Below are 22,024 nucleotides of genomic sequence, written 5' to 3'. Positions count from 1 at the left end.
CAATGTCAAATTTAGTAACAAATCTAAACCTTCCTGTGGGTAAAGATTACTAAACTTTATTAGATTTGTTATTACTTTATAATAAGACTAATGAATTCCGAAATATTCACGGAAAAGAAAACTCATACATGTGGGTTTAGAGTGTTCAATCCCTTTAATACCCAATCCATTATCTTATTCTAATTAAATTTCATAAATAACTACTTTCCTATGGAACCAAGAAATTGTTTATGAAACATAATTACAATAGAAAATACCAAATTAATTTTTTTTAACTTTATGTGATAAAAATGCTGAGAATCACTACATCTTTATGTCTTAAGATATTGTGGTTACTCTGAAAACATAATAAATTTTTTAATTATGGCATAATTTATTAATGTGAGCAAATCTTTATGATCACAACAAGTACATAATAAATAACATATGCAATCAGAGTAATATCATATGAAAAATACAAAGAACAAACACATATAATTCAACCTTATACTAGATTTTGCTTAAAAGTTAGACTAAAATAAATTCCGTAAGTCCAACACACAATACATACATGCTCTTATTTCACATAAATTTTCATGAAATAAATAATCTTGATACATGTAATGTGATGTTACACTATACTAGAGAGCATGTCAATTATTATGAAAATTTATAAGGCTTTTAAAGGATATGTTAAGATAGTTTACTGTATGAAATTCAAATGAATTTACTTACTATTTAAACATGCAACTATAATAAACAAAATATCCTTAATATCATATCCTTATAAAAATCTAGAAATAAATTAAAGTCTTTAATGTCTTTTAAAATTAACTAAATGGACCCAAATAAATACATGAGAATTTCTAGATTTTATGCAAAATGGTCTTCAATGTGTGTCAATTAATGAAAACTCATACTTAATGATATACAGTAGGTTTTCAAAACACAGCAAATTTAGAATAGGAATACTTCTAAATTAATATAAACACTACTATTATAAAACAAGATGAATTCTATTATCACCTCTAATTAATTTATATCATGCAACAATTTATTTCTAATAACGAGAAAATTAACCAACACGTTTCAAAAAAAAAAAAATCTTTTTTAAACAAGATAAACCAAATAGTAAGCGTTTATATTAATTTCAAAGGTTAATCTTTAAATAGTACAAAAATATACAAGTGAAACTACAAATCTTGTATAATAATGGTTGTTGTATAAATCTAAAATCCACCATTAAGTAGTAGAATATCAAACCTCTCTCTCTCTCTCTCTCTCTCTCTCTCTATATATATATATATATATATATAACTTATTATAATGGTCTATAGGTTATAGATTCTCTTCACAAGAAAAAACAAAACAAAGGTCTAAGAGCTCATGGTGGTATGTCAAACTGAATGAACATGCGGAAGCATTAAGAGACGTAGAAAACAATAGGACAAATTACATATACCTCCCTCGAGGTTTAACTAAATTACAGATACCCTCTTGAGGTTTCAAAAATTACAAATACCCCCCTGAGGTTTATATTTTCATAATAAATTACCCCCTGAGGTTTATATTTTCATAACAATTTGCCCCCTAATTTGTTATGCAAATATAACCTTCAGGGGGTATCTGTAATTTCTCAAACCTCAAGAGGGTATCTGTAATTTTACTAAACCCCGAGGGGGGTATATGTAATTTGCCTATTAAAATGAACTGAACTAATGCATAAAATTGCAAATATCTACACCATAACAGAATTGAGGTTCAAGAAAATATATATATTGTAATGGCGTCCATAAAAATACAATAAGGCTAAACAACAAAATATGAGGAGGCTCTGATACCAATTGTGAAAATTAAAATAATTTAATAAAAGAAAAATACCTTATGTCATGATGTTCAAACCTTTGAATCTTATTCTTGATCAAGTCTTGAATGTATAAATAAAACCACTCACAAAATACAAAATACTTATACAGAACCATCTAGAAAAGTGGAAAGAACAGAATTTCAAATCTATTCTATTCACAAACAGCGTCTGTGTTTTGATGGCTATCACAGGCATATATAGATAGGCTTGGACCCATGATCCAAGTGTAACTCTTTATAACTTCCCACCATCAGGGAAGTTGTAACTTCCCATGAAACCATCATATGGGATAATTGACATGTTTCACGTTAGTTACCCATTACCTATTAAATTGATTAAATATATATATATAATAAATAAATAAATAAACATGTAGTATATAGGCCACTTTATGGATATTCTTACACAAAAGTCATCCAAAATTCGATATTGGATGTTTTCTCAATATGTGTTCTTACCGAGTGTATGGTTCACAAGAACGATCAGGACATCAAAATATTTGTTATTTATTATTGTAAAATAATAGTCATTTAAAAAAAATTAAATAATTATTTTATTCTTCTTTAATTATAATGAATCAAATACTGCCAAGTGTAATATCAGAATAAATAAATATAGTTTGCCAAGTATTGCCTATGAATGAACATCGAATTTCCTTTAACCTCTTGTTTTTTTTTTCTATTTTCTAGTTTATTGTTTTTCTCTTCTAGTTTCTCACAAACCAAACTAGTTGTCTCCTAAAAAAAAAAAAATGAATATATAAAAGTAATCACATTCCATACTCAGAACAAAAATTTTATCTAAAATTATGAATGTGTGATTGAAATTTTAATCTTTACATAAACTCACAACACATCATTTGAATCTCAACTCTCCATTTAATTTTTAAGTATAGACTTTTTCATAAAAAAATCTCTCAAACCACATGCATTGAATATTTGTGTTCAGTTCTTGAGGGCAGTTCCGAATTCTTCGGGCATGGTGAACTTTAAAAATAGAGTTTTAAATTTTTTTTTTTTTATTAATTAGTACACATATAAAATTTTGCTTTGCATAATCAGTAAAATTAATGTAACAAACACAATCATATCTTAAATCCGGGGAAAAGAAAAGAAAAGTTTTATTTTCAAAGACAGACAATAACTTTGACAAAAAATAACAAAACAATAAAAGCATAAAACAATAATTATAATAATTATAATAAAAAAGGACAACAAAAGATAATTAAATAAAAGCACACCTTAAGAACCAGACACGAAAGGGTTGACTTATTCCATTTCCTTACCAAACTTGCACAACTGGTATTCTCTTCAACATTTTATACGGGACACCTATAGTTAAATAACAATAATTTTATGCATTTACAAAAATAATCAAAATTTATTCAAAGAAGTATTATATGGGTTGATTTATCATATATATATATATATATATATATATTGTGAGGATATATTTTCTGAGTACCAACACGTGGCCAGGGTGACGCCGAGGTGCTACGTGTCCTGGTCATGACGCTGAGGTGATCTCGGCAAGGCCAAGGTTAACTCCAAAGATATCGAAATTCGAGATAAACGGATAAGGCACAAGAGTCCTAGAATTGAAGAAGACTTCAGTTTGGGTAAAAATGAGACTCTTAAAGAGTTTATCCTAATTCTACTAGGAGTCCAAGATTAGCAATAAATCCTAAGTCCATTAGAGCTAGGCTTCTATTTGGGACTAGGATTGTGCTGGCTATAAAAGGGAGGCACCCCCATGGGTCTAAGGTATACTTTTGATATTCTGTCTAGTGAGTTAAGCACTATTGGTTATCTGTGAGAGATATTGAGTACTGACTTGATCGTCAGAGTACCCCAGGTGGACGAACCACCGCCGGAGTCTCTTCTTTCTGTTGCAGGTCAGCCAGGTGTCACCTATTCTGTCAGTGCTCTCTGGTTGAAAACTGAGTTAGCAGTGTGGTCGAAAATCAACAATTTTATGCAAAAATTATTTCATTTCCTTGCCAAACTTGCACAACTTTGTTGATCAAGTTTCTAGATTGGATATATATATATATATATATTTGGGAAAAGAAAAGAAAAGTTTTATTTTCAAAGACAGACAATAACTTTGACAAAAAATAACAAAACAATAAAAAGCATAAAACAATAATTATAATAAAAAAGGACAACAAAAGATAATTAAATAAAAGCACACCTTAAGAACCAGACACGAAAGGGTTGACTTATTCCATTTCCTTACCAAACTTGCACAACTGGTATTCTCTTCAACATTTTATACGGGACACCTATAGTTAAATAACAATAATTTTATGCATTTACAAAAATAATCAAAATTTATTCAAAGAAGTATTATATGGGTTGATTTATCATATATATATAATAAATAAATTTGAATCATATATTAATTTTTTTTAGATACTTGCTATTTTTAGTTAAGAAATTAATGACGATCCATATTTATCAATTCGAAATAACTCGTAATTATTTGATGATTTTTAATTTTTAACAATTTAAAAGATGAATTGATGAAACAATTAGGCTAATTTAGTTAGTCATTTATGTACATTTGAGAAGTTAAGTGGTCAATTTTATGGGCTTCTTGTTAGATTATAATTATTTAATTTAATATACGTCTTTTTATATTTATAATTAATTTTTTATTAGATAGAAAAAGAGGGGAAAAAAATTTCATGCTTTGCTTCCATGGACAATAATCGTGAATAGTGCACGAAAGTCAAAGAGAGTGATAGCAACCTTGCCACAATTATTACAAAATTATTGAATAGAATAGAGGTTTTTAAAAAGGAAAAAATATCAAATCATTAACATTTAAAAAAAATTAAAAATCAATAATAAATTTTATAAATATTAATAACCAAGATCATAAAATTTATTATGTATATGTAATTATTTTTTATAAAACTATATTAGGATGTAATTGCCCCTTTTAAAAACATTTGTTTTGGGAAATAGATTAAAATTTGGATTTTGACTATTTTTAATTTTTTTTTTTTTTTGAAAAAATATGTAAAAAAAATAGAGAGGTGATTTGACTTAAAATAGATTAAAAGTCAAAAAAATAATTTTTAATCAAGTTTTTAAATTGATAGAATATATTATTACTGTGCCGGTGAATTGAATATAAACTTAACCCATGATGAATGCATATTCTTGTACCTTACTACAATAGCTATCAAATAAACAATAATTTATTTAAAAATAATTTTTATGTATAATGATGTGATATTCTTTATTTCATTTAATTTAAATTTAATCATTTTGTTTTGTGATTATAGAAAAGGTAAAAATAACTCCTCTTTTATTAGGCTAAAATAATTAGAATTAACAAAAATGATACGTGGGGGGTGTACAAAGGACTGACAATCATTGTGAGGATGGACAGCTGCACCAGCCTTGAAACTGAATTGTGGGAGGTGTACAAAGGACTAACAATCATTCTCCAAAGAGGCTTCAACAACGTGATTGTGGAAATCGATGCTCAGGAAGTAGTCAAGCTGCTTGAAGAAGGCCTTGGAGACAAACACCCTTACAGAGGTCTAATGGAAGATGCAAGGATCATATTCAATGGCTGCCAATGCACTGCCCAACATGTCTATTGTGAAGGAAACTTATGCACGGATGCTCTAGCCAAATTGGGAGCTGCACAACTTGAAGACATCTTAGTTGTTAATGACCCACCAGCTGAGATTCGTAAGCGGCTAGTGACTGATATGTTCGGGATGGGTAGAGAGAGAGAGCTTAGTCCCATGTATTTTGTTTTGTTTCACCGTAAAAATATGACAATGACCTATTTTGGGAATTTGGTTAAAAGTCACTTAACCTATTTCAAGTCACATCACCTCTTTATTTTTTTCCATATTTTTTTTTTCAAAAAAAGCTATAAAAAAAAAAATCAAGGGTTCAACTTTTAACCTATTTTTCAAAACAAGCCAATATCATGACATGAATTATAGCAAGTCTAATTAACCCAACACATGAATTTGAAGCAAGAGTGAAAATTGAATTAAAGCTAAATATATGTATTTTTGTGCAGATAAATTATTGAGGAAATAACAAATCAGCAGATATTTGTAAAAATAATTTCAGATCAATGAAAAATTTTACAAATTTTAGCAATTAAAATTATAATTTTTTTCATGAAATAGTAATTATTTTAAAAAGATTCCATTGGTATGTAATTTCTCTTAAATTATCCAAAAGGCTCAAAATACGATGCAATATTTTTTAGAATATTTCAAATTAATCACGTAGTGAAAAGTTTATCAATGTGACAACTCACTTTTGTTAGTGCACATTATAAATTTTCATTGACGAATAATACTACATAAATGTAACGTCACAAATCCATTAACTTTTCATATAATTGTATCTGTATATATTTATTGAGTAATCCTAAACATAAATATAATTTTCACTAGAATTTTTTAAAATTAAGACAAAAAGATATGTCATTTGTGTATAGTGGCCAATAAATAAAATTTAAAAACCGTTATATATATCATTTTCAATATTTTTATTGTGTGTCCATTTTACCCATTTTTTATGTTTCTTGACATGTTCATGGCCCTATATGGGGACCTTCCCAAACCGAATTCTCACGAATCTTAGTGGCACACCACCTTTCCATAATAGGTAAATTAAAAACAAATAAATAAAATAAATATGTTAAGAATATAAAAATCAATTACAATATCAGAAACATAAAAAATACAAGTAGATTTAGTTTTGAAGAATTTTATTTATTTATATACATTGTGTATCTGGTTCTATAATTAATTTATGAGTCTGCAGATTTATTCATAAACATTTTTTTTTTTTAAATGTGGAAAATTTGATATTTGGGTTATAAACAGATCGAGGTTATCATTGTGAAAAGTCAATCCCATGGATTAGTATATAAAGGGGATAGTACTCTCTCACTCTCGTCATCCAAGACACAAACCAACATAGAGATCGAAATGGGAAGCCTAGGAAGTTTGAGGCAATGGCCTCAATTTGTCTATGCTTTGGTATTTTGCTTAGCAGCAACTAGTGTTGTTGCTAATACGCCTTATATTTATGCTTCACCACCTCCACCTCCTTATATTTACAAGTCTCCACCACCACCATCACCATCTCCACCACCACCTTACATTTACAAATCGCCACCTCCCCCATCACCATCGCCACCACCTCCCTACATTTACAAATCTCCACCTCCACCATCTTCATCCCCGCCACCACCCTATATGTACAAATCACCACCTCCTCCATCACCATCACCGCCACCACCGTATATTTACAAATCTCCACCTCCACCATCTCCATCGCCACCACCACCCTACTACTACAAGTCACCTCCACCGCCATCTCCATCTCCACCCCCACCTTATTACTATAAGTCACCACCTCCACCATCTCCATCACCCCCTCCACCATATTATTACAAATCTCCACCACCACCTTCTTCGTCTCCTCCTCCACCTTATTACTACAAGTCACCACCCCATCTCCACCACCACAAGTCACCACCACCACCATCGCCATCACCTCCACCACCTTACTATTATAAGTCACCACCCCCACCATCTCGATCACCACCACCACCATACTATTACAAATCGCCACCACCACCATCTCCTTCTCCACCACCTTCTTACTACTACAAATCACCACCACCTCCAGTGAAATCACCACCTCCTCCATACATATACAAATCCCCACCTCCACCAGTGAAGTCGCCACCACCACCCTACTATTACAAATCACCACCTCCCCCAGTTAAATCACCACCTCCACCTCCATACTACTACAAATCACCACCACCTCCAGTGAAGTCACCACCTCCTCCATACATCTATAAATCCCCACCTCCACCAGTGAAGTCACCACCACCACCCTACTATTACAAATCACCACCTCCCCCAATGAAATCACCACCTCCACCTCCATACTACTACAAATCACCACCTCCACCAGTTAAGTCACCACCACCACCCTACTACTACAAATCTCCTCCTCCACCATCTCCATCACCACCACCTCCATACTACTACAACTCACCACCACCACCGCACCATTATTAAGTCAACCACTGCCACCTGTGTCTCAACCCATACTATTTAAGGCCTGCAGCTTAATTAATATTGCATCAGCTTGAATTGCAACAAGAATAAATAATTCCATTTTTTAAAGTTGTTTTTGAAGGCATTTGTGGCATTGTTTTTCAATTTTTAATTTAAACAAGTTTATTTGTGAATAAGAAATCCCCACAGTGGAGATACTTCTTTGTGTAATTTTTTTGTTTTTGTTTGTGCAAAGCTTTCTTTTCGCTATCAGTTTATTGTAATAAGCAATGAAACGATGAATTTCAAATGCTAAGAGTAGCCTTATTGTGCTTATCTAAGTTGTACCTTCTGTTACTATGAGAATCCCTTAATTTCTCAATAACCCTTTATTAGTCAGGCAAATTAATTAATGTTCACTACAAGAATTAACACTTTTGGCAACAAAAAAATTGGTCGCTAAAAGTCGATTTTTGGTCGGCAAAAGTTATCCGCGACCAATTTTTTTTGTCGCTAGTTTGGTCGCCAATTGAGGGTCGGCAAAAGTAATTCGCGACCAAAATTTTCGTTGGTCGGGAAAAGTTGAATTTGCCGACTAAATTTTTGGTCGCTAAATATATCATTACTGCGACTAATCTATTCTGTCGCAAAAATATTTTGGTTGCGAAAAGTCGCCTTTTGCCGACCAAATATCTTAGTCGCCAATTGTCACATTCCACGACCAATAATTTTGGTCGCCAATTAGCACATTCAACGACCAAATTTTTTTGTCGCCAATTGTGACAATTGACGACAAAAAATTTTGGTCGCCAATTGTGACATTTCGCGACCAATAATTTTGGTCGCCAATAGTCTCATTCTGCGACCAAAATTTGTTTGGTCACCAATTGTGACATTTTGCGAACAAAAAACTTTGTCACCAATTGTGACATTCTGCGACCAAAATTTGTTTGGTCGCCAAATGTCACATTTCGCGACTAATCACTTGGTCGCCAATTGTGACATTCTGCGACCAAAATTTTTTTGGTCGCCAATTGTGACATTTCGCGACTAATCAATTGGTCGCCAAAACTATAAAAACAAAACCAAATTTTGGTCGCCAACATCCAACAAAATAAACCTGTAATTTATAATAATCCATCCAATTTATTCAATATAATCTGTAAAAAGAAGAAATCATTCAAACCAACAAATAAGTTGAATCATCAACATTCAACAAAATACATATATCAACCATTTCTGAACCTCTTTAATTAAAGTCAGCAAATATTATAAGTTTACATCCACAAATAATTCGAAACTACATATTTCATCTAGCATAAAATTTAAAACATAACAAGTACTTGTTATTATGTTTGAAATTTTTATCCATGCACATCAACCCAAAAAAATAACTACTAGTCTACCAAATATTTTTTATACACACCCATCAAAAAATATAACTAGTAGTGTATCCAAAAATATAACTACTAGTCTACCCTAATATTTTCCATATACATCTATACAAAAATATATAATCCTTCCAAAAATGCAAAAAGTGCCAATTTGTCCTGTACAATTTAGCTTTGTGCACGAGTTCATCCATCTGTACCAAAGAAAAAGATAAATAATGTCAGTTAAAATTGGACAAATAATGAAAAATGTCCATGAAAAGCAAAGGTCACATTAGCAAATTAAATGACTACCATTATCAAATTGTAAATAAAACAATAGAGAGGAGCTAATTCAGAGCAGTTTTGGACCCCAAACGCCCCGGTTTTGCCTACTTTGTCACACTTTTATGTCCTACATAACTAATAATGCGTTATCGAAGCATTGCTTGCTTTCACAAGTTTGTTTGATCTAGGCCGAGGTGACCACTACGATCTCGGGTTGTTTCCAAGCTGTTTCCAACTATTTGCCCCAACCGGCTCGTTTTTTGCCTTCTCTATCACATTTTGGTTTCCATGGAACAGTCAAAAATTCTTGTTTAACTATTCATCCTTGGATCAGTGGAACATTACAATGTTTGAAGTTTCTATACTAGTCAACATAAACTAAACTGTAAATTCCATCTTTTAAATATTGAACTAAATTAGTTTAAAGACAATCATTTCTCTATGATATTCTCATCAAACGTTTATTTGCCTTTACTTTGAACATAAATATAATCAAATATGGTTTAACACACTTACCAATTACCATGACTATCTATTGTCGAGAATTTGGTGGATTGTGATTTTCCAAAACTTGCGCCAACATGCTCTGAAGTCCAAAAAGCTGCCGCTGCATCTCCTCACGTTGTCTTGTATTCTCTGCCTCTTTCATTTGTAAAAAAGCTACAAAAAAAATTAAATTAAAATTTAAAAAAAAAAAAAGATACTAAATATCACTACTGAATGAATAGCAGAGAGAGAGTGGTTGAGAGATGACTATCAGTTTCACTTACTTGCCTACAAAATTAACATACTAAATATGCACTAGTTCATTTTGATGACAGGAAAAGATTATACTAAATATGCACTAGTTCATTTTGATGACGATGAGCTGTAGAGTGTGTAGAGATGGCTTGGGATTCTTTTGGTTTTTGCTTCATGGCTTCAATCCGTTCTAAGATATCTACAACTTCTTTCATGGGGGGGCGTTTTCTAGGTTCTGATTCCAGGCACTGTATAGTGAGTTGAGCAGCAATCAACGCTGCCTTTGAAGAATATTGCCCTTCTATCCGCACATCCATAATTGATTTCAGCTTCCTTTTGTTGGAGAGAAAGGGCTTTGTCCAATCAATCAGATTATGCTGCCCACTGGGGCGTTTGGAATCAAGTGCCCGCAAACCTGTCAGCATTTCCAGCAGCACAACACCGAAACCGTACACGTCGCTCTTCACATATAAATGACCTGTTGAAAATTTGAACTAATTCATTTTACCACAAGGGACGGGTTTTTTTAGTTTTTATTTTTCGACCTAGATCATATGAACTATCGACCAAATAAAACATATAAGCAGGAACCTTTGCCTCTCATGTGCTTGTTCATAGAAGATGTCTTTTGGGAATAATTTCTATGGTTCAATTCTCTAAACATTTTAACAAAAAAGGATTCTTATTTACCTGTTGCAACATATTCTGGAGCAGCATAACCATATGTGCCCATAACTCGTGTTGTCACATGCGATTCTCCACCTGAGGGCCCCAATTTCGCCAAGCCAAAATCTGAGATTTTTGCATTGTAGTTCTGTAAAAAGAAAACAAAACACACAAAAGCTTTCAGAATAATTGTTTTCCATGTTTGCCCCATTTTATCGTAGGTCATGTTTGTTTCAATGGAAAATACACAGGATGAATCTCATTACATGAATGCCGTTAGAGGAAATATCTATCTACATGATTGTGATGTTGATACACCACTTGTTTTGTTGAATGATTTCAAAAGATGAAATGGCAGTCCCTGTATTCTAGATAAGTGCTCAAGTCACTCTCCCAAGTCTTGAGACCTTATTATAGACCTTGTCATTAAGAAAACACAGATAACAAGTACTGGCCAGAATTCATGATTCGTTCCTCACTAGGAGGAGGTCACAAGTTTGACGTTCCTTCCCCCTCTAATTGATACAAATTTTTGCAAAAAAAAAAATATGGATACCTAGGGGTAAGCCAAGCTTAAAACCCAGGTTCGAGCCCCGGGATCAACTTCCCCTCCCCTTCCCCCGCCCCAAAAAAAAATGTACTCAACTCTTTTCTTACATTCCCTTGTCACTCAAACAGAGGACGCACATTCCATTCCAAGATAGTCACCATATTCAAAGTTCCTTTTCCTACTTATTCTTATTGTCAGTGCCTTTTCAGAACACAAGTATAAAATCCAACTCATTAACTTACGAGGCACGATCATATAAATTCTCACCCCATCAAGCAGTATATTAGATGCTTTGAAGTCCCTGTAAATGACTTTCTTGTCTGATGTGTGCAAGCAAGCAAGGCCCCGTGCTGCACCAATGGCTATTTTGAGCCGTATGTCCCAAGAAAGTGGCTCAACAGCAGAACTCCCTGCACAACCAAAAAAATCCAGCAATCAATTCAATGCAATATAACCATGGACAGCTAGTTTTTCTTTTCTTTTCTTTTCTTTTCTTTTGTTCTTTGCTAAAGTTCTTACGTCTGAAAAAATGGTAAAAACAACATTGCATGGGTGAGAAAAGAAATCTCAAAGCACCAACTTCCAACACCAGTGCTGGCATGGTGGAGGCCAGCCAAAACAGTGATCACCATCCTTTTTAGGTGAACCTTATTGATTGAGTTTGAAAGCACCACGTATGTGCATATGACTCAGTGGTGGTGCTATGAGAGTAATGAATAATTTTCCAAGAGAATAAATATAAGGGTGATTAAGAGACGGATGTTATTGGATATAACAAACCTCCACACTTATAGCCAACAGGACGGTCAGAGAGGTTGCAGCGTTTGGGAATGGTTATGGCAATTTCAGGGTTGACTCCAGAGTTTTTAGCAGTGTTGGAAAGCATAACAGCGCAAAGGCATCCAGGGTTCTGGCCCAACTTCTTCACCTGAAGGCAGCAAGCACTAGAAGGTGTAGCATTTTCATCCTTTGCTGCTGATGCACAAGGAATCAACTTGAAAGCTTCTGTGTCTGGAGAAGCCTTTCCACATTCACCAGCCCCATTAACCCCTCCAAGCTCTGCAATGCCTAGAAACAAAAGAAACCCCAGAACACAAATGTACTTCTTTGGAGCTTCCATTTCTTTTACTGCTGTGTGTGTGTGTGTGTAGCTCAAACTCTTTGCAACTCCATGGGCTTTATAGAAAAAGATGACTGGATTACCAACTAGCAAGTAGGATCAACATAGTTGGTGGGTACACAAGAAAACCCACAAAGTCAGTGGAAAGAGCACTAGACCAAATTTTGTTGTTTCTATGTCAGCCCTTGCTTCACTTAAGAAGGGGTTTTGAGGGTTATCTGGCAATTTTTAGCCAATGAACACTCAGATGCCTGCCAAAGTCATCACTCACACTTCATTATTTTGTTCATCCTTGAATATGCAAAGGGAGTTTATCACAAAAAACTGTCGGTGACAATGACAATAAACTGTCAGTGACCAATATTTAAAGATCACAACGCCACCCATACTCTGGAATTTTGTAATATCTGGTGTTGATTATTGCAAGCTAAAGCATTTCATCCCAACTTTTCGTATAAGTTGCAATAACCTCCCATTTTGAAAAAAAAAATAAAATAAGCCCCACAAATTTAAGTCACATTGGGCTCCTATGAAGTTTAAATTCACATTAGCCTCATTTCAATAGTAATTCATTAGTCAGACGAATAGAAAATTTATATTGTCATCTTTTTTAAATCAAAATATATATTTTACCTTATTTATTTTTGTGCTCTCTCACCAGATGTATGAGTTTAACTCCTTTAGCATTACTGAAAGAGAGATCAATATAATAATGTCAAAACTATAAGGTTTATTATATTTTCTCCAGACTTGAGGATAGGTTTATTGCATCAAACAGTATTACACAACTTCAATAATTAAAAGATCGGTATTAGTTCCAGAAACTGCACCAAATGAGTAGTTGCTTCTGATTGTGCAACCATATCTTCAAAAGAAGCTGCGGATCTGCAACATTAGCCAACCCAGTGGTAATAAATGTATATATTAATGCAGAAAGCATTGTAGGTAACAAAGCACAAACCACAATCAGAGCTCAAAATGAAAATTGAGATCAACCTGCATCAATGCTACCAAGCTCATTATCTGTGTCCACAAAATCTACGTATCGAGCTCAAGTCCTCTGGTAAATTATGGCTTGCAATTTTTCATAGGAATTTTGAAGAGCTGAGCTTGTTTGGTTTGAATTTTTAGGATTTACTTTTCAAAAAAATTGAATTTTCTTTTTGTAATTTTTTTTTTTCACTAAATTTTTTTAATATTCTAAACAATTTTATTAATTTTTAAATACACCAAACATAAATACACTTCAAGAATATAATATTTGTGAAAAAAAAATCTTTAAAAAATTCACTAAATATCAAAAATACAAAAAAATAAAAAATAACAAAAATATGAGAGTTCAATACATTTTACGTATTCTTGTGTATTTATTGATTTTTTTTAAAAAAAAATTTACAAATATTTTACTTTTTAGATGCATAGTAAGATGCATCTACAAAGTAAAAAATTTGCTTAAAACTCAATTTCAAAAAAATTAAATCCAAAATATTGAAATCAAACACACTTTCCTCCTATGATGCTGCTTACTCAATTTTTCTTATTTTGCACCTTATAGAGTATGCTTAGATCTTGTATTCCTGGAAGGGGAAAAACAATTTTTATTTTGTTCCTTTTTTTTCCTTTTCACTACACATCCAAAATTCAAACAGTCTCATCCCCACAAAACTTATTAACTGCCAATCCAAGGCACCTATCACCAAAGGATAAAATAGCAGTGGTGAGATGCTGACATATGGCACTATCTAGTTCTGGTTCTTTCTTTTCTCTTTTTCTTTTTTTGGGACATCAATGTTGCAAAAACCATTGTGTTTACAAGCCTGGTGTTCAAGTATTTTAGAGCTAGAGAAACCGGCTTTGAGCAAGGAAAATGAGCTCCACTACTATCTCAAATATTTTGACCAATCACTGCACAACTTCAGAAATGTCAAAAATATGTTATGCAATACATAAATTTGTATACACAGTCAAAGTTTGGACACAAATTAAAAGAGCCCATGCCAATTACAAATCTAGGAAGGGATGTGCACTGCCTCCAAACCCACCAATTTTCATCGGCTCACAGGCTCACATTAAGGGGTTAATGGGGAGGAGAGCACGAGCTTCCCAATCCTATTCAATATAGATTTATAATTTAACCTTAAAAGGTTGGTTATCCTTCATTTTGCAAAGACAACCAATAAAATTATGTTACAACCATCTCTCGCTCTCTCTCTCTCTCTCTCTCTCTCTCTCTCTCTCTTCCATTCATAAAACAAATAGAAGAAAACACACAATTCAATCTCTAGTATGCCTCTTCTATCATCCTCCTTCCTCCCAAAATTTTCATCCCTTATTATACCAAAGGTAACATAAGAAAAAACAAAACGTATTTTGACAACACAGATGACAAAGCGGACAAAGAATATAGTGGAACTTGATCCATGAGGCCAATTGGGCAAGCACACTCCTAAACTTTAAAAAATAATAAAAAATAAAAAACCCACAGATCAATAATTTTTCTATGGTTTATCTCATCAAGCATCATATTATTGCACATATGAACACCAAAAAATGTATGCATATGCATCAAGACACCCTTCAACCAACAGAATTCTTCTCTTTCATTGCATTATCTTTGAAATAGTTACGAACAGTGTTATTAAATGTGCACCTAGGCCCAAGTCCCACCTAGGCCCAAGGTTTTCACCTTGCAGTGTTCCAAGCTAGGCAACTTTGATAAATCGCACTTAAGGCGTGCGACTAGGCCAAGGCGCAAAAAAGCCCAAGGCTTGCGCCTTGAGGGCTTCTTTTTTTTATTATTTATTTTTATTGTTATTTTGATTGGTTTTGTTTAAAATCTAACCATTGATTAAACATGATGCAACTATAAAAGATCCACACTCTTAAGTACACATGCCAATACATTGGGCATTCAGCCACAAATCAACAATAGAAGAAAAATTTGTCTTAATTTCTAATCTCTAAAGAACACTTTACTACTGCCTGCTTTCGTTATCGAGTCCAGCAGCTCCAAAAAATCTTCTTCACGTTGCTATCTTCTTCTTCTTACATTTCTCTCTCATTCTTTTCTCTTCTCTTCTTCTCTACATCGTTGTCTTCTCCACTTCTCTTATCTACGTTTCTTCTTCTCTACATTGTTTTCTCGTACAAGGTACGCCTCACTTCAGTAAAGCCTGCACCTCACCTTGTGTCTTGCGTCTTGCACCTGGGCCCCAAGAGACCTTGGCGCCTCGGTGCGCCTATCGCTTTTAATAACATTGGTAGCCAAAATTCAAGGAAGCTATCTAATGGTGTGCTTGACAGACAAATAAATGCAAATACCTGACTCATGACAGATTTCAATATGTCACATTATCAATAAGATCACAAGATTACAACATAATATTAACCAACAAATTCTTCCCTCTCAATGCGTACTCTTGGAAAGAAAAGAATTCAAGGAAAGTATCACGTAGAGGGCTAGATATATAAATGAGTTGAAGGTACCTCATCAAGCAAGTTACTCTTATCTCCAATCATGACTCAACTCTTCACTAAAGATTAGAGTAAAAATTTGAATAAAATTTTCAGTGGATCTATAACATTATCACTATTAAACTTAAATTTTAAAATAAAATCTCATCTATTCCTTGCAAATGGCTAATTAAATAATGCTACATGTCACCAAATAGTTAGAATTTGAGTTTGCAAAAGTATCTCCCTTTATTTGGGTAGAAAAATGATAAACTCAATTTGATATGAGTTTGAGACAAAATGGAGGCTAGAGAGTGGTTTGGAGTGTGTTCTTAATCAAATATGAACTTGAGTTATAATTTGAGCAAAGACAACATCTCCAGTCCTTACTTTTTACCCATATCAAATTTAAATGGAATTATTATTAAGGCACTAGATGGCAAATTCATTACACTTGAGTTCATTAAATAAAAAATTTCTCCTCAAGTCTACATATGTATAATCCAGTCAAGAACACAACTAAAAAGTCATTTTTAACCATTCCTCCTACATTCTCCGACTAATGCCCCTAAACTAGAGGAACTAACAAAAGGCAAGCAATCTAAACTAGGGGGAAAAAGTCCCAAAAATCAAATCTGCAAGACTGCAAGAAAATGTTCAAAACTCAAATCCTCAATAATAGAACAATGTTCTTTTTTTTTGTGGTGTGGTTCTAATGTGTTTGGCAGTTGACAGATCAGACCTATATGAGCTCAATATATAGCACAAATCAATTGGATAGCACAGAAATCATAGGCCTCACATCACATAAACAGAATTACCATGCACATGTATTATATGTAATCGATGCATATCAATCCTAGGAGTGGTTATGCTTGAAGAACTCAATGCTGAAGTAAACCATGTCATCCTACCCATTTATGGAAGTAGATAGAACAAGACAAAAAAGGTGTCCGTAGAGAGATTTGTGTGATCCTTTCGCTCTACAAACCTGCTGAGAATCGGCAAGGAGAGAGAGAGAGAGAGAGAGAGAATGGGAAGGGATGGAGCATGGGCAAAAAAGACTCTTCAACCATATTTTTGACTGATGAATAACATGTCCATAATATAAAGACTGTAGCGGAAATTTTTTAATTTGATGAATTTAACTCGAATAAATTTGTCATTTATTGCCTTAACTCTAATAATCCCAATTTCAGTAAAATCTCTCCAACCTTGCCCAAACTTGTTTTCTTTACTCAAATCAAGAGACACTTTGATCTACGACTCCACCACTCACCAAGCTATTACCAAATTTCAGCTTGACCATTTTAGTACATTTTAGTATTCTATATTGAATGACACACTTGCCAAATCCACCTGTGAACGCAGGGGCCTAAGGGTGGCTTGTGGCCCCTGCTATGGTCACAAAAATTGTATTAATTCTTATTGTTTTAGTTCTTTCTGTATAATGCAAAGGGTGCCATCCCTCTGCCACTCACCAAGCTTTTACTTCACCAAATTTCAGTTTGACGATTTTAGTACTCTATATCGAATGTCATCACTATTAAATCAAAATGAGTTACCAAAACACATCCAATTGTCACCACTATTAAATCAAAATGAGTTCTGAAAAGTTATGAAATTAGTGATGTTTGGTTATGATCCATTGATGTTTTTGCTTTATGTTATGAACTCAGTGGTATTTGGTTAAAATGTAGTGTTGTATATGAACCAAATGAATTTATATGCACTTTTTTTAAGTGGTGTTTGGTTAAAATTTTTATACTTTTAAAGCTCTAAGTAACATCATGTTTCATACAACATAAAAGTGTCCACAAAATCATATTTTCTTGCTTTTTAAAATTTTATTTGTAGATTTAATGATAATCTTTAATTTTTATGTTATTTTTTAGTTGAACTTAAATATAATATTTTCGTTCTAATGAAATGAGAAAAACTATGGTACATATGCACCTTATAACTAAAGAAGAAAATAACATACCTTCATACTTTACGAGCTATAACTAAAAAAAAAAGTTATAACCAAACAACACGAGTCATAACTAAAATAAAATCAAAACTAAAGAAAAAAATTAATCATAACTAAAACAGGAAATGGCATAACTTAGGAGTGCTTGCGATAGGGGATGTTTATAGTAGAATTTCCCGAATGAAATAATTATAATTTTATTGTCAATTTTGAATAAAACTATCAGTGAGAGTTAAGATCAAAAACCATATAAATTATCAAAATAACATCACATTATGTCATGTAACAAACACCATAATGAGTGATCTGGTACACAGGTGTGTATTTAAAAACTTTCATTAAAATTAAAATGGAAAAAAATACATATATCTGAAGCAATCTAAGAAAGGAACATAGAAAGGAAACTAGTTCCTTACACTTAAAAAGCTGATTCAGGGGAGAGACTGAGAGACTCTCTTTTCTCTCTCACTCATTTTGTGCCTCTGTCTGAACCGAACAGAGACTGCATATCCTTGCTCCGTCCGGTTATTCTGAAGGCATATTTACCTATATATATAAATCTTGTGTATATATCTGTCCAGGTATGTATATATATATATATATATGTACACAAGCATAGATACACATACACATCAGCTATATTAAATTTGTTAATGCATAAATTAGTAAAATATGTCCAGACAGCCAGCCCTTCAGTTATGTACACTACAGCAGACAGACAGAACAGGCACTACAGCAGACACACAGCACAGAACACACTCTAAATCAAATGCACCAGAGCATAACAACAACCAGGGCAGCAGTTCACAAGTTAATATTAGACCAAACTCTCCTTCAATAAAGAGGAGCTTGGAGCTAGCACAAGCTCCAAGCTTCAGTTGGTGAGAAACCAACAAACAAAGCGAAGCAACAGAACCAACAAACAAATCAGCCAATAGCCACTGCTGAGCACAATCAGACCAACAAGGGGCAGCCAAGAGTTGAAAATCAGCAGAGTAAAAGAGCTGATTCTACATACATGAACAACATTTGAGTTTTAAATAAATAAATTACACTATTAATTTGGAAAACATACAACATATCTCATCAATTTCATATAATTAGACTAAACACATTTAATGTATGTCGAGAATTTAGTTCAAGTAGCCCAACAAAAGCAGCCAGCTACACTCAATGGAAGACTAATTCCAAGAATATTGGCAAACTAACAGATCAGCAACACTATTAGCAGACTGGCAGACAATTAGCAAGACTAACAGCTTCAACCCTCACAAAATATAGAAACATTCCACTTACCTTGGTACTTTTTTTCCACACAGTTACAATCACAATACTATTTGTTCTCAATCCTCCTTGTGGCCTTTTAGTTTTGCTGATTTTAGCAGATGTATCAATATTGGGGTCTGTAGGGGCCTGGGAGGGTTAGGCTCTGTGTGGGAAAGAGGCTCAGAGGAAGGATAGGGAAGTGAACATAGAGATGACAGTTTGAATGGGGGAAACACTAAAAAAAAAGTCTAACCTATCAACTAGATTGCCTTTGGAGTCTTAGATCCCAGCACTGGGACAGCATGTGCCTCATTTAAGGGTACTTAAAAAATCTCAGGAATAAATCCTATTAACCAACTAATTTGTTCGGAAATCAAATTACAAATAACTTACAAAAGCACCCAAAAAATTATATTCTCATTAAGTATATTTCCCAATATAAACAGGGATCCTTAAAGAAATAGGAGCAAAAAAACACTACAAGAACATCACAGATTGGGGGACTTCACAAACAATAACACGAAATCTTATAATCGACATATCCCAGTAGCAAACATCAACACAAACATTGACAGGGAGAGGGAGAAACAGGCCGAGACTGAGATCATGAGAGTGATACAGAGGATTTATACCTGAAATTGATTTTAGGGCGAGTTGAAGATGCTCCGACAAATCGCGATGGTGAGGGCCCTGGTGGGTGAGACATTGTAGAACAAGACGAGTATGAGGAATCAAAGAGAAAAAATGAGACCTGAATTTTATAAACAGAGAGAAACTATTATAAGTTGAAAAAAATACGTAGATGAATCAGAAATCCCCAAGACGAACAGAAATGGCGACGAGGGACGGAGGCGCAGACGGTGGGGAGGCGCTGACGGAGGATGGCAAGGTTGATGGTAAGGTGAGGTGATTGGCGCGACTGAGCTTTGATCGTATTCGCCTGAGGTGTGAAAGAGGCACGCCTAAAATTTTTATGTGTGTTTGAATTAGTAAAGTTATCCCCTACCAAACTGATGGTCGGGTAATGATTTTTGATACCAAAACGACGTCGTTTTGGTATCAGTGACCAAATTTTTTTAGTCGCTAAAATAGCATACACAGCTCCCTTTTAAATGTCATGCTCCTGCTTATATTTTTGGCGACAAATACTGCAATTTGGTCGCAAAAAATTACTTATTTGCGACCAAATATTTTGGTCGGCAATAGTCTGAATTTTTAGCTACGAAATTTACTTTTGGTCTGCAAATGGAATTTTTCTGCGACCAAAATTTTTTTGGTCGGCAAAAGTGGTCGGCAAATGTGTAAATTCTTGTAGTGGTTCCTTTCCAATCATTTGATATTCGAATTATACCTACATGATAAATGAATATGTATTATTTAATAGTATCGTAGCACTACATGGTATTACTTAAGTGATGTTCGTAGCAAAAAATTTTAAAATCACATTCAGAAAAAAAAAAAAATTTAAAATAAACAAGTTGACTTAAAGAAAGTTCGCCAAAGAAGAAAAATTAATAAAAAGCTACTAAAAATGAGCTGTCGTGTTTTTTTGCCCAATTGCATGACCCAAAGAACTTCAAAATGCCAAGCTGTAAAACTCTTGCACTCTTTTCTAAAAATAATAAATTATTTAGATGACTCAGTTGGTTTAATTTTTAAGTTTTTATTTATAATTTTTTTATTAAAAATTAAATATTGATTTGATAAAAATCATAATTATATGATTTTATCACATTTTCTTTTTTTTTAAAAAAAATCAATAATCTATTTTCAAAATCATACATGTTTATTTTTAAAAATAAATTTGATAAAATCTTATAGTTTTGGCTGTCAAATTAGTCTCATATTTTTCTTAATTGAAAAATCTACACAAAAACAAATGGAACAAATTATTAAAATGTGCCTCGTAATTTGGGACGGTCATTTTCTCCTGCTCCATTTCTGTTGGTAAAAATTTAGTTCAATCCTAATCGACAATGATTTGATTGACAAACTCAAACCAATCTTTAAGTAAACACAAATAAAAATCAAAATTTGTGGTTGAGTTTTATGCCTTAAACAGATTAAGGACTTCCCTGGAGGTAATTAGGCAAAGAAAAGATAGAACAAAAAAGAATATGTATTAATTCGAATGAATTGTCACTTGTCACTAGTTACAAGAACAAAAGATTGAAGAAATACAACAATCGACAAAAGAAAAGAAGATAAATGGGGGTTGGAAAAAACTACTAGTTTAATCTACTCCTAAAATGCTAATTTAGAACTACTCCTAATAATTTTGCACGTGTATTTGATGGTTGATTCATTTTCTTTTTTCATTCTTCAAGTCCCCGTTTTATACTTGCTTGGCCACCTCATGTTGTAGCAATCAATCCATGATCTTCCTTGATTTTTGCTCCACTCAACCATATCTCATATCTTCATAGGAACTACTTTCAGATTTTGTGCTTTGACTTGATATTGATCCCCCCGATTTTAGCATATGGTTTCTAATTGATTTCAATAAATATCTTTATTGGCTTTATTTAATCTTTTCAAATCATATCATCATCTCTTCCATGACACGTTACTATCATACTTATCACGCTATGACAACATACATGTCGACAAAAATAATAAAAACAAATATGGTCAAGGTTATTTTTTGAAAATAGTTTATAATTTCAATCAACAGACCATAATTGAATT

At 33.2% G+C, this 22,024-nt stretch overlaps 3 protein-coding genes and 1 non-coding gene across 9 annotated transcripts; 2 read left to right on the top strand and 2 right to left on the bottom strand.

Moving 5' to 3' along the window:
• The first annotated feature begins 5,240 nt into the window (after positions 1 to 5,240).
• On the top strand, positions 5,241 to 5,919 carry LOC145819385 (uncharacterized). The gene is made up of 2 exons (XM_082913372.1): positions 5,241 to 5,589; positions 5,900 to 5,919. Exons 1-2 carry the CDS (start codon positions 5,241 to 5,243, stop codon positions 5,917 to 5,919), a joined length of 369 nt encoding a protein of 122 aa, XP_082769498.1.
• An 877-nt stretch (positions 5,920 to 6,796) lies between these two features.
• Positions 6,797 to 8,246, top strand: LOC114288767 (uncharacterized). Its single transcript, XM_082916654.1, has one exon. The coding sequence runs from the start codon at positions 6,825 to 6,827 to the stop codon at positions 7,929 to 7,931; it is 1,107 nt and encodes a 368-aa protein (XP_082772780.1). The 5' UTR covers positions 6,797 to 6,824; the 3' UTR covers positions 7,932 to 8,246.
• Positions 8,247 to 9,234: 988 nt separating this feature from the next.
• On the bottom strand, positions 9,235 to 20,319 carry LOC114263394 (putative serine/threonine-protein kinase PIX13). Of its 6 annotated transcripts, XR_014362376.1 has the most exons (8): positions 20,135 to 20,319; positions 19,969 to 20,026; positions 12,306 to 12,896; positions 11,793 to 11,935; positions 11,000 to 11,123; positions 10,339 to 10,787; positions 10,085 to 10,228; positions 9,235 to 9,495 (listed from the first exon to the last, which is right to left on the bottom strand). XR_014362376.1 is itself a non-coding variant. In XM_082916652.1 (7 exons), the coding sequence occupies exons 3-6, from the start codon at positions 12,643 to 12,645 to the stop codon at positions 10,101 to 10,103; spliced, it is 735 nt and encodes a 244-aa protein (XP_082772778.1). In that variant the 5' UTR covers positions 12,646 to 12,896; positions 19,969 to 20,026; positions 20,135 to 20,319; the 3' UTR covers positions 9,235 to 9,495; positions 10,085 to 10,100. The 6 variants fall into 6 exon arrangements, 3 of the variants coding, with proteins under 3 accessions (XP_082772778.1, XP_082772777.1, XP_082772776.1); XR_014362375.1 differs by lacking the exons at positions 19,969 to 20,026; positions 20,135 to 20,319 and adding an exon at positions 18,487 to 18,595 and having other exon boundaries at positions 12,306 to 13,530; XM_082916652.1 differs by lacking the exon at positions 10,339 to 10,787.
• LOC145820790 (small nucleolar RNA snoR138) lies at positions 18,434 to 18,611 on the bottom strand. Its single transcript, XR_014362850.1, has one exon. It is a non-coding gene; the product is annotated as a small nucleolar RNA snoR138 (small nucleolar RNA).
• Positions 20,320 to 22,024: the final 1,705 nt, after the last annotated feature.

The sequence above is a fragment of the Camellia sinensis genome, chromosome 2 (assembly GCF_055761805.1).
Source record: "Camellia sinensis isolate YWXY chromosome 2, ASM5576180v1, whole genome shotgun sequence".
Classification (NCBI taxonomy): Eukaryota; Viridiplantae; Streptophyta; class Magnoliopsida; order Ericales; family Theaceae; genus Camellia; species Camellia sinensis.
Note: the sequence above shows the minus strand (reverse complement) of the source record. Positions and strands in the feature narration are given on the sequence as shown.